The 13,447-nt window shown below is 43.3% G+C and overlaps 1 protein-coding gene across 7 annotated transcripts in view; it reads right to left on the reverse strand.

Annotated features, from left to right (window-relative positions):
• asic1c (acid-sensing (proton-gated) ion channel 1c) overlaps nt 1-13,447 on the reverse strand; it is an 82,026-nt gene that overhangs the window by 15,600 nt on the left and 52,979 nt on the right. For 4 of the 7 annotated variants that reach the window (XM_047590726.1, XM_047590724.1, XM_047590723.1 and 1 more), the window contains exon 1: nt 144-1,747. The exons of 2 other annotated variants lie outside the window; for them this stretch is intronic. In XM_047590726.1, the coding sequence (XP_047446682.1) occupies nt 144-785 (642 nt within the window). In that variant the 5' untranslated portion in view covers nt 786-1,747. Of the gene's footprint in view, nt 1-143; nt 1,748-11,801; nt 12,426-13,447 lie in introns of those variants that run through there. One more of the 7 variants, XM_047590730.1, reaches the window with a different exon arrangement.

Consider the following 13,447-nt stretch of genomic DNA (forward strand, 5'->3'; position numbering starts at 1 on the left):
ACGGGCTCGTTTGAAACATAAACAACTCAACACGCCCCGAGAGAATACCTGCTGTAGAGGGAGCTTGCATGAATTATTAACACACCTGGGAAACAACACTCATATCCACACCTGGCAAACAGCATCTTTCTCTCTGTACATACAGTGCTGAAGTTTTTGTAGGTGCAGGTTTCCCCGCGAAACTTGCACTCCAGCAGCATGTCCTCTAGCTGGTGGCCCAGGCGACCCATCATCTCCGTGGTGTTGACACGGTAATCGGGGGGCGGGGTGTAGTTGTCGAAGTCCAGCAGACTGAGGAGACCCTGCTTGTGGCTGTCTTTCAGGATGGACAGGCTCCTCGTTATCACCGTGTGATTAGGATACAAAAGGTCCATCCAGTAGCCGCTGTGGTACAGGTCCTCCTGGGTCAGAGTGGACACACGGAAAACATTTTTATTGCAGAACGTGACGGCTGGGAAGGACATGTTGTGAGCCCAGACCATGTAGATCTTGGTGACGGCAGGGTAGGACATCAGGTAGAGGATTCGATTCCAGGACCAGGTGCAGAGGAGACCAACGCAAAGGAAGAAGGCCATGATCCAGACGACTCGCTGCGGTTTGGACTTGTCGGGAGAGAAGACAAACTTCAAACCGTGGATCTTGGTCCTCATAATGAAATCCACTGTGATCTCTTTCCATGTTGCTTTCACGGAGCTGGACTCTGCGTTTTGAGCGGTGTTCTCCTGGGCATCGTTCGACTTGTGCTGCCCCAGGGCGATTGATTCGGACGTGGACGCTTTAACCATAATTGCAAGTGCAAGGCTTCGTTATGTTAGTTTCTTTCAGGAGCCAACGCCAGACTACAATTTACACAGGGTGGACTTCTTTTTTCACAACCATCTCCAGGTACATGTTTTAAAAAAAAAAAAAAAAAGTAAAAAATAAAAAAAATCCAGGTAGCAGCGACTGGAGGCGTGTGTGCAGCTGTCCAGCTGTTCAGGCGTGAAAACACTTTGCCGTGCAGATAAAAACAAAGGAAGTGTGCTCCTTGGGAGAGATAAAATTGATTTACATAATGATTCCTTTATGAGAAAAACAGCTGAATCACTCCATTAACAGAAAACATCCAGCGTAACTATCTGCAGTCCTTCATCAATAGATAAATGGACGTGATAATTGCAGATGTAAGCGACGGCTTCACTCCCAGAGGTAATCACTCTGAAAATCCGGAGAGGCTCACCCCTGTTGCTCAGATCTTTCACTCCTCCATCTCTCTCTCCAGTTGCAGACAATACTTGCAGATTTCCGTGGTTTCCCTCTTTGTGCAGTAGCTGCCCAGAACCCAACTCCTCCCTTTTTTTCCAGAGACTGAAGAGATGCTTTTTACTCTGTTGACTTGAAGCCTGCAGGAAGGAATAGGAAGCTTGTTGCCCCCCTCTACACACTCTCTCTACAGTCGACTGGAGAATGAGGTGGAGCCAGTGGATGAAATTGTTTTCCTCCGGTGATGAAGTAGACCTCCAATGGTGTAAAGAGGAGGGGGTGGTGGTATCGATCAGAGTGGGAATAACTGTGATAAATAATTTCTGTGTAAAACATTAACCTTTCTTTAATATTAAAGGATCTGCAGCTCCTGGATCAATGGATCTATATAATTGATAGGTGTGAGGAAAGGAGGAGGGGAAAAAAAACACCTTAAAAAGGAGTTAAAAATATCTTTCATGACACATTTTCCTTTTCATTTTCTGCCAGTTTCAAACATTATTTCCCAAATCCAGAGTAATGAGGACAGACATCCTGCCGCATGCACATGTGGTTCTGGCTGATATTAAAGGTGCCACTATCAGAGGACTCAGCTTCATAACGATCCCCCACCACCACCACCTCTCTCTCTCTTCAAGTACGTCAACTAGAATCTTTTTACTCTGTACGGCTGGGTAACCTGATCACAGCTCCAGTGATGCGTGATGGTAAAAATTATTCTGAAAGGTGAAATATATAAATATATATATATATATTTATTGCCAAGAGTACTTAGAGGAGAGGGCGTCTTTTTCCAAGCGTTGACGTTGAGAACCAGACTGAAACTTCAACCTTGTTTGAACGTAGCAGAAAGGAGGTGGAGATGAGTCATGAGCATCGCGGGGTTTGGAGCTCATTGACTAAAGTGATGCAGTGATGCAGAGAGCGGATCTGACAGCTGAATATATTTTAATGGCCAACGTTTTATCTTAAAATGTTAAGTAATGGAAACGTTTTTACATTTAAAGGACCGTTCAACATTTTGCTCTTTAAGTGAGTATTTATCTGCAAGACTCTCGCATTTGGCCAAATTTAGCCACATCGTTTCTCAGAAAGTTGTGCAGTTACTTGTGGTGGTGCAACCCAAGCGTAAGCCAGGTTTTTTTTTCTGCAGTTACTGTTTATCAATGCGCCCTAGACGCCTCACATGCAACATGCAACCCCTAACTAGGCAAGAGGCATAAATCAATATCAAAATCTATTTACGAATTAAAAATATAAACCAAAGCAGGTTCAATGAGTAATCTTCACCTAAAGAAAGAAAACTGTGCCGTCAGAAGAGAACAGAGCCATAATATCCAGATCTATTCAGACAGCTGTAATTCCCAACCTTAATCACAATTTACATTGATTGGAAAATGGGGAATAAATAAATATAATTGTTGTTTTTGCACAGAATCAACCAATAAGACATTGTTCGCTCACTCAGTACTCCACATATGCACAGTCAACAAGCAGTAATTGGAGATTTTCATTCATTCCACAATCATTGTCATTTTAAGGCATCGCTGTCAGCTGTTGTTTCCGCGCTCCATCGCATTGAGGGGATTGTTAGAACAAAGACATGTGCGTCGTGGAAACGTGCGGGAGATCCTCTAAGCAGAGAGTTGTGTGCCGACAAGTGAATTTCGGCATCTTTATGAAGAGCTATGCTAAGCTAACGGAGCTGACGCTGATATCCATCTGTTCATTTAACTCTCCAAGAAAGCGAATAATTAAATGTAAAATCTTTCCAAGAGGACAGGCAGGAAGGACCATCAGAAATAATGAGTGCACTTATAAATTCGCAGTGTCGCTGTAAACTGCTGGCAATTATTTTTGTTCTCCACAGAAAAGTCACGTCACAGTCGAGATGAAGGCATCAAACCTACTTTAAAGTGTCCAAAATCGCCACTGATGCATCTGCGCCGTCTGTTTATGTACGTTGTCTTTATGAGCAGTTGTGCTGCCGTGCACACGTCGAGTCACTCATCAGTACTGAGATATTAAAGCCTTTCCTCAAAACAAGTGATGGCATAAAACTGAAAGCATGAACAAAAGAAACGAGAAAAGAATTTCTACACATAGATGACACTAAAAAGATACTTAACAGGATTAAAGTAAAAGATTATCTACACATACAGGTTTATTTTGAGCCAATTTGATTACTGCCAGAGAGACGGAAACACTGTAAACTGCTCCGTCCGTGTTAATAAGTTGCAGTGGCCTAATAACAGTCTGATAACAAGAATGAAAATAAAGAGAGTAATAGCTTCAGTACTGTGTTAATGATTAGTTTCATTCTCTGTGTTTTCGCAGCTTTCCAACAGCAAAACAACTAAATTAATTGCTTGAATTCAGCTTTCCCAGCAGCTACTGTATGTCATGTCTGCGCCGCGGCTTTTTTTTTTGTTTCCAGCTTCCAGGCAAGACAGATGCTCGGTGTCGCTTTATTTTTCATATTTAAACCTTTTTTTTCTGGATGAGCTTTAAACTGTAGCGGTAAAGACTCTTTGGTGGGCAAAGATCCAGTGGTAATGAACGACGTGCTCTATTTTTGGTTCTAACAGGGATAATGACATCGATTTTAGACCAAAGCAAAACAAAGAGAAGAGGAACACCAATGTGGCAGGCGAGCAATTAATCTGTCGATATCAGCTTGATACCGCAGCTCCCCATCTGGTTTCTCCACTTATTGATCAGTTGCATAGATTTCCTCTATTTTCAGTTTCTTTGGAAACATGTCAATAGATATGAGACACATTTAACCACTGAGTTAATTGCCTGAGCCCATTTGTTCCATTCAAGCCTCCCCTGGACTCACAATCATCCCTCGTCAGCACTTTGAGCCAAAGTGCAATTTCATTACTCTGAGCTCCAGAGGTTACACACTGGCAATGCATGACAATCATCATTACTCTTTTTAACATGTGCCTGCAGCGTTACACCCACGGTTTCCACTTACACAGATCAGGCATAACATTATGACCACCTCCCTAGTATGGTGTAGGTCTCCCTTATGCATCCAAAACAGTTGTGACTCATCAGAGAATGGACATGGGGCTTTTGAGGGCGTCCTGTGGTGTCTGGCAACGAGATGTTGTTAATGGGGGACTTTGGGACCTGTTGTTTGAAGGGAGGGGCCTCAAGTATCATGAACAGATACTTGATCAGGTCAACACCTTGTGCTGTTCTTCATGTTTTTTTGAGTTGTTTCTAAAGCATTTTTGTGCGTGCTACCATCAGGGAGTGTAATTTCTATGGGGTGGGGGTGCCCGGTCTGGTCTAGGGAGGGGTGGTACATGTCTAAAATAACATCCACACGGCTTGTTCCAGAGCTTCCTACAGTTCAAGATCTAGTGAATTTGCAGCACAGATCAACACCTTGTGCTGTTTTTCATGTTTTTTGTGTTGTTCCTAATGGCGTCTGCCATCAAGGAGTGTCATTGCTATAGGTTGGGGGAGCCTGGTCTGGTCTAGGTGGGTGCTACATGTCTGAGTAACATGTACTTGAATGTCAGGTTTGAAAGTTTCCCAGCAGAACACTGAAGTGTCACAAGATGGTAAATGTTATTGACTTCTCCTGTTGATGGTCATATTGCTGTGGCTGATCGGTATGTGCTCACTTCTCACATATTTTAGACTGACTAAACACTGGTCAGAACAGCTATTTGCTAATTACTTGTGGTACTATCCAGTCAACCAGAACTACACCGCTTGCTTAAAAGAGATGGTGGAGCCAACAGAGTAGCGGCAAATATTCAACAGGCACTTTGTCGAGCAGCTTTTCTTTTAGCTATCTGAACTTACACTTATATATAATCTGAAAAAATATGGGTAAGATGTGAGATTACCAAATTATACAACAAGCATAAGTGTTAGGTTGCATTTCAGGCCACTTGGGAAATCTAAATACAACATTCACTCTCCTTTTAGCCTCGTTTGCACAGTGAAATACACCACATTCACCGGCTAGCTAATTGCTAACCTCTCCGGTGCTTATTATAATTGTTGTGTAAAGGGGCGTACACACAGCGATGTGGCGACAAAAGACGATGACATTTTAATGAAATTCAGCAAGTTGTTGCGGTGACAGCTGACAAAAACACAAAGTTTAATTAATTTCTAATTTCAGGGAAAACCCATCCACAGTGATGTGTAATAAATATTTCAATGGTTGTTCCACTGGGAAATATTTGGGGCGGGAAATATACAAAAGGGTTACCACAGCAACCTGACACTAGCATCTCCACTGGCGGCTACAAATTGAATCACAACAGCAGCAGTAGTAGCCGGTAGCGCAGCTTTAATTATTAAAAACAAACTGCTTGTGTGAATCTACAATGCTCCTTTATGAGAAGAGATGCTGAATTTGCCCTTTACATGACCGGCAACTCTGCAGTGTTACACAAGTTCTTAATAATGTGACCAACTTTCATAACGGTGTTTATTTGGGAAATCATTTCGCAAAAATCAGTAACTTAATTAAAATATCTCCTTCAATACTGTCCTGCAATCACTCAAGAATATAAAGAGCCTCGGGCCAAAGTTAATGACGCCGTTTTCTTTTGTGAAATTGCTATCCTCCGTACATTTCATTGTTATCTTCCTTGGCTTGAAAACATATTTCATCTTTGTCTCAGTATTCAAGCATGTAATTAGAGGGTCGCGGCGCAATAAGAAAAAAAAATTACCAAATTCAAATGAGCAGCTAATTGCTGTTTGATACCAGGGAAAAGCGGGACTTATTTTTCAGGTTCCCGCATTTATCCGCCGCCTTAAAGGGGCGACTCATTGATCGTTCACACTGTCAGGGAGCGACACCAGCCCTCCTGTTTTATATCGGAGCCGGGCTGAACCCCAGAGGTCTCATTAGAGGAGGAGCAGCGTTTTTGACTGAGTAAAGGGAGCCGCTCCTTCAAGGGCCAGTGAGAATGTTCAACACCAAATGAAATCCTGGCAGCAATTAGATGCACATCACAGACGAGCCGGGGACAGGCAGGGCAGAGATTAAAGAGGGGTGGGGTGGGGGGGCATATTAATGTCCAGTTACTGCAGAGCTGAACTGATGCATAGATCCGTCAAGAAGAATATGCACGTACTTGAGAGTTTAAAGGTTCTCAGTCGTGAATGTTAGGTGCGTTAGTTGGTCTGATATGACAACGTTGGTGCGTGAAGACAATTTTAATATTGATTAATCAAGAGAAGAATGAATTGGTGATAAGTACCCAGAACAAAAGATGCAACTAAGAGGGGCTTTTACAGCTATTATCGCAATGAATCAGCTCATTGTTTAAATTGTATTATTATGAAAAATGTCCATCATATCACAGAGCAAAAGCCAAAGCAAGCTTAATAGCACGAATGAAAAAGAAAAGCTGAAATCTGAGAATATCGAGTTATTAATTAATAAATAAATGAGTCACTCATGTTCGAAACATAACTTGTAAACTTTACACTGCATTTACACTTTCAACATATAAAGACATAAACATTTAGACTCTTATATCTTATGTGCAGCTTGAACCGTCTGATCCAATGAGCAGACATCCAGTGCACTTCAGCCTTGATGATTTTTAGACGAACACCTCTGCAGCTCTCTCATATTCAGAGCCTGAATCAATCCATAAAGAAAGTTGTGAGCCGAGGAGTATTAACATAAGAAGCTGCTGCCCATTGAGCTGCTTGACATGCAGCACGTCACGCTCCACTCCTACAGAATTTACGGGCCCCAAATCAACGGGTTGAAAAAAAAAAGAAAAACAAGCTCAGGACGTTCTGGTTGCAAAAATAATTCCGGTCTGGATGAGACAGGCAGACAGAGGCAAACGCATTGGCAATCAGACTGTCATTCTGGTGGACGGGCAGCTTCTTTAGCAGAGGGAGACATCTTGTGGCCTGCCTCTAAATGAAACTAACCTCTCATCGGCTTAAAAAACAAAAACAGCCACGCCGCTGCACTGGCAGTCGTTTCGGCGGAGAGAGGCTCAAACCGTGAGATATCTCATATAAAATTAATCAAAGGGAAGAAATAGGGGCGAATAAATCCGATGCATGTTTTTTCAGGTCCGGACTTAGTGTTACTCGTCAGTGACTGTGAACATCTCTGACACAGCATATGTACAGTTCATCCTCCTGGGCGCACCAGGCGGAGGGAAGATGCAGTCTGTATCAATAAAAAACAGCTGCAGCTGGCTACACCTGATGTTTTTCTCCCTTGTTCCATCCCAGGCAGAATCCAAGAATTTATAAATATATATATATATATTTTCTGCATTGTCACTCAAGCTTTCCGTCTGCAGCCTGCAGTCACACTTTGATAAACTCCTCAAATTCTCTCCCCGGTACTTTTCATTTGCAAGGAAAATGTTTTTTTTTCTTTTTTCTTTATTTATTTATTTTTCTTAAGCATGCTCTCATCTTGTTTGCTCAGCTGGAGGCTTTTGGTATCCATTCTTAAATTTATTCTGTGCTTAGAAATTAGGCAAAGTAAGCAATTGCCGGCGGCGTAAGAGCGCCGCAGAGTTTTTTCCCTGCATTTGTTACGAATTCACTCAAATATCTCTCCTTCCACTATTTAAAGAATTACATCACAATGAAAAAATAGATAAATAAATAAATACATCCCATTTTGACCCAAGCATCACGTCTGGTGGCACGTGGTGTCTAGGGTAATCTCGGTTTACGTGAAAGATGATAGCGATACAGTATTTTGAAAGGTGCAAGGCATCACAGCAGGACCCGGAAGCCATTAGTACATACGCTAAATGTGGTCATCGCAGGTAACTGAAGATCTAAAAGGAAATGTGATATGAATCCGCGAGTCATTCTTGCTCTGGGATTACTGCTAATTTCTAAACAATGTCAGTATTAACGAGTACAACACATGTTTCTTTTGTTTGTTTGTCTGGATGCCAGAAGGCTGGGAACATAATGGCTCTATAGGCTTTGGACAGAGCTATACTCGTGTCTGGTGTCTCCCTCTAACAAGCTAATTATCTTAAGAGGTTCTGTCAACTGGCACCTTCAATGCTGGGCTTCTGGTAGTATCTGCTGCGCAATGTGCAAGTCAGCAAAAAAAAAAAAAAACAGAGGCTCCTTACGCAGCAATGAATTCCTTTAGTATTCCTCTTCAGCGCCATTGATCACTCTGCCAATACTGCACTTACAGTAACAGTGACTCCCACGCTGGTCCTTACTGACACTGAGTAATGGAACAAACACGTCGGGTATTTGTTATCTGGCCTGTCATCCCCGCTCGCCGCCTCAGATTTGTTTATTTCATTGTTTGAACAGCGGAGCTTTATTTTTATTTTAACTCTGCCCTCCTCCTTTCACGCTCCAGGCAGCTTCGTAATTCTGTGCTCCTTCACACCTCGTCCCTTCATCTCTCCTAATGCTTCCAGTTGTGCGTGGCGCCGTTGGCCCGGGTCCAGAGCGGACTGAATCACGACGACGGCGTCAGCGCTCGGCCGAGTCCCAGTCCCACCTCAATCAAAGCGCAGCGCTGTCTCCTTCTCTGTCCCCTCTCCTGCTTCATACTTTGCTTCCATTTTGTCTCAGCACTCCCCTTCAAGTCTCACTCCTTCCACATCTCTCTTGTATAACTGATGTTTTGCTTTCTCCCACACTGTCCTTTTTTTTATTTTTTTGCCTTTATCTGCAGCCGGACTCTTTTTTCTATTTCTGAACACGTCTGACACTCTATCCTGACTTCACTCATATTCCTCGTTTCTTTGACCTCCAAAGCCAACGTCTGTCTCCAGACCGATGCTTGCAGTGTTTCGCGCCACATCCTGGGTCTGGTTCGGCAGCACCACAGAGAAGCCATGGTGTAATATTAAAAAGGTCTTTGGTTTCAACGCGAGATAATTCATTGTCAGGAAGTCCAGTCACAACACGGAATAGGACGGTAATAGGATAAATGCGTTAGGATCAACTCTCTGCAGTGGCGCAAGACAGCTGAAGTGCTGAGCCGGTGATCGATTGAAATGATATTACACTGAGTTCAGCATGCATCCTGCATATACACACACTGACGGATGATTTATTTGGTCGGAGCCCATCTAGCAGGTTTAATCCACAGCAATGAGTTGGGGTGCTTATGCTTTGGAGTATTAATGAGGTAATCAATCACACACCAGTTCACAGACAGTGTGAAAGGCACCAAGATGGAGGCACGAGATTAATTTGATAATGAAATCAAGCCTCCACTAAGAGAGTTTTGTGGCTGAGCCAAAATGGGAAAATGTTTCCCTTGGTAGATTGTTGAGCCGGGCACGTCGGTAAATACAAAAAAAAAAACGCAAAAAATGAAGTCTTGCGAAAGCACAAAAGTGTGTAAAGAGAGGAGACGTCGCCGGCTGATACAAGGACATTCAACAGCATGTCTCAGTGCATATTCAGAGCACTTGAGTAGAAAAGTCCAGCAACTACCATCTGCCAGCCTTTTAATATACGAGACTCATCCTCCTCCAGTAAACTACTCGCGTCTTCCACCCAAAAATATTACCACACGCAGAGGGAATAATTGCACTTGGGGGCCCTGAGCTCCCCTCTCTTAGATTCGCAAATATGAATTCACCCAGCTCATTAGCTCGAACATCTGGTCTTTGCTGTTAGTGCAGGCATGCTGAGTTTCTTCAACCACTGATACTTTGTCTAACTTTGCCGTAAAAGGGGCGCGCGTGTGAATGCGCATCCAAAAAAGCAAACTGGTATCAAGTGTTCAGTCCTGAAGTGTCATACAGGAAACGATAACAGTTTATTCTATTGGTTTAATGGCATATCAGGACACACTTGAATGTAAAAAAGTAACAGTGGAGGCACTTGAGTGATTTAATGTTTTCAACATAGAGAGCTAATTGTCAGATGTTGTCTAGACCTTGTGTGACTCATTTCGCAGTGGCGTTGCTGAAGTATATAATGGGTAATTCTCAGTTCCATCCCATCTCATCTCCTGAGAGAGGTCCTCTGCCCCTGAGCCTCCCACAGTAAGATCAGCAGGCCGGGAGAATCGAGGAGGGAGAATTCAGGCAACTCCATGAATCTTTAATTAGTCCCCTCTATACTTAGGCCCTCAGAGCGTCTCCAGTTTCTGACATTTAGCTGAAATTTGTCCTTTGTGTGTGGCGATGTGGAGAAGCCAAGGTCACCTGACTGACCACAGTGATATCAAAATGCGCCTCTCTGAGTTTATCTGAGCCGTTTCGCTCGGAGAGCTATGACTCAAATCTGGCGTGCACACATCTGAAGCCCTTCTTAAAGTGGACGTCAGCCTCGGCGCACTGAGAAGCCAAACCGCTTCATTCAACTTAAACCGTTGTCTCTAACACAAAATAAAAACTATCGCCAGCGTGGAGCTACTGGGCAATTAGGATAAATCATTTGTTTCACCGCTGGTTCTCAAAGGAAACTGTGCAGCATGACAGGCCCATCTTGGTGCAAGGCTTTCATCGCTCAAATCAATGGCCCATTTCATCGAAATACAATCCTTCCTCTGTCTCTGCAGCAGGACGCTTATGTTCCATTCAAATTGTGCTGATGTGGTGTGATCTCTTTCTCAAAGAGGTCAAATCTGACAAAAAAACGAGTTAGTAAAAATGACCTTTTCATGACCACAACGACACCAATTTTGAGAAATGGGATCAAACACTACCAGAACATTCGGTGTCATTGCTGCTCTGAAGTATTTACAAAGAAAAACAATAATGTGCGGAAAAAAAAAAAAAAAAACTGTACTGCTCCCGAAAACAGCATATGCTTCCTTCATAATGCATGATGCATGGCGTCAGCGGAGATTCGCTGAACCATATGGCACCTCGGTAGTTTACACATTTCTGCGGACACTTTTAAGGTAGTATCTCTCGTTTCTCCTTCAAGACACACGACTATTAATAGTCGTCACAAACTGAAGAATTGGACACAGTATAAATATTGGCATCGCCATAAAAGCCCAAGAAATATCTTCCTGCTTTTGGCACCATCTTTTGTAAACACAGATAAAGTACGGCCTCATTAGTATTCCTCAGAAACTTTTCCTCTTACACAACCTCGCACGCGTCGTTCCCCTCTGAAGATGCTCAGTCTTTCCACAAACATTATTATTTAAAAATGGTGAATTAAGTTGAAAAACAATTAACAAGTGAGGACATAATTTGGATCGTATTGACTTCTCTCCCGCTAATGATATCTGAAGTGTACGTTCAACCTGACAATGCTCTTTTTAGAAAGAGATTTCTTACAGCTACAGCTGCGCCGTAATGTCTCCTGGTGTTTCATGAATGCACTCGCTTTTTATTTCACTCGGAGGACAATAACGCATTCAAATTCTAACAGTAAAATGACGGTTGGCAATTGTTGTAACACTCACCCAAGGTTTCTAAATCGTGCTTTTTATACTGTAGCCCACTATGAGATTGAATTTTGTCTTTGATAAATCAGGGAGATTTCTCACAGCTCATGACCTTGTGATTTTTACTGTTAAGATTTTGACCTTGCTAATCGCCCGAAGCTACACCTGCAAATGGGGCCACACTTACTGTAGTGAAGTTTTCAGGACCGCAGTCCTTGCCCCGGTATTTGCAGTCAAGCAACATCTCATCTATGTTGTGGCTTGTCCTCTGCACAAACTCCAGCATGTTGAAGGTCTTACTGGGGAAAAACTTGGTGCTGGTGTCTGTGGGTTGCCCCAAAGCGGCCATGAAATCATCAAAGTCCCCTTGTTCCACGCCCAGGAGCCCAGCCATCCAGAAGATGTCGTTCCTACGGATCTGGGACTTTCGGTAGCTGTTGTAGTTGCAGAGGGTGATGGCTGGGAAATACATGAGGGGGCTGTCCATTTCATCCAGGATGGTAACATGGGGGTACTGGCAGTACTCGATGACACGGTCGGCCACTTGGAGGAGGAATATGGAAAGGGAGGAGCAGAATGCGGCGGCCCAAAGCAACCGTCGGAAAGTCACTCCACCAGGCAGGAAAATGTGGCTCAGGCCGTGGAGGGTACAGTTGGCCCCGAAAACGGTGATGTCGGACGGCGGACGTGGTTCTTCCTCCTCTGGACTTCCCATTGTCTTCAAAAACACCCCAAACTGAGCTCTAAAAATTTGCTGGAAGTGGTCTTCCTGCAGCGGTGCCCCGGCGAATACTGATCACAGCAGAGAGGTTCAACCACACTAAATGTACGACGGAGGCTGGACAAGACGGGGTTTGGTTTCCCTTTCGCACCCGAGGGAGGGGAATGGGTTGGATAGCTGGAGCTGGGAAGTAGCAATGAAGTGTAATATCCACCAATCCACAGTCAGATCTTAGAGGGCACATTGGATCTGAGAGATCTGGTTTCGTTTGGGAAGTAAGACTCAGTCCCACAGCAGGACACACCAGAGAGGTAAAGACGAAAGGCGAAGCTTAATCCATTTAGTAAACCCTGTAACTTCAATTCTTTTCTCTGAAGCTTCAGGACGCATATCAGTGCTAAGCTAATTCTGCCCTGTTACTCCAACATATAGTGCTTTAAAACAAAACGGAAAGATTCAATGTTGTTTATTGGGTGAAACAAACATCATCACTCAATCAAACCTATTGGTGACATCACAAAAGTGCAAACAGTAAACCTGTTCTTCTCAATTACTAGAAAGTTGACATGGCAGGCACAAAATGTCACCAATTCCCAATTAGCATCACATTTAGCTACAGCAGAAAACACACAAAGCTTGAACAGCCATGAACATCCACAGTAATCTATTTTTAGTCAATGAGGAGCTACACTCACAATATTTTAGCGCATTCAAAGGCCATATTAGTCATTCATGGTTCCCAACATATTTATTATGGATGCTGAGGGCATACAATGCCGGGAAGCTACGTGGTCTTATCATGTAGATTTCTTTGAATGACTATACACAATGAAACATCACTGTAGAATCACAGTGGACATTCATGAAGTTCCCAGTAACTTCCTATATTACGTAAGAAAAACACACACTAGGTTATGGTCAGCACAGCCGTATTTGATCCCATAACTTTGCAGCACACATCATCTTCAGCCTTGCTGCAGCCTCCCTATCATGTGTTTTGCTACGACATCAATTATTAATGTCTCCTCCTGCGTACATTTCAACTCACGGACAGAGGTGTATGTTTGCAGAATGCAGGGCCGAGGTTATTTCAGTTCACCCTGCTACGCATC

The sequence above is a fragment of the Mugil cephalus genome, chromosome 7, assembly GCF_022458985.1.
Source record: "Mugil cephalus isolate CIBA_MC_2020 chromosome 7, CIBA_Mcephalus_1.1, whole genome shotgun sequence".
Lineage (NCBI taxonomy): Eukaryota > Metazoa > Chordata > Actinopteri > Mugiliformes > Mugilidae > Mugil > Mugil cephalus.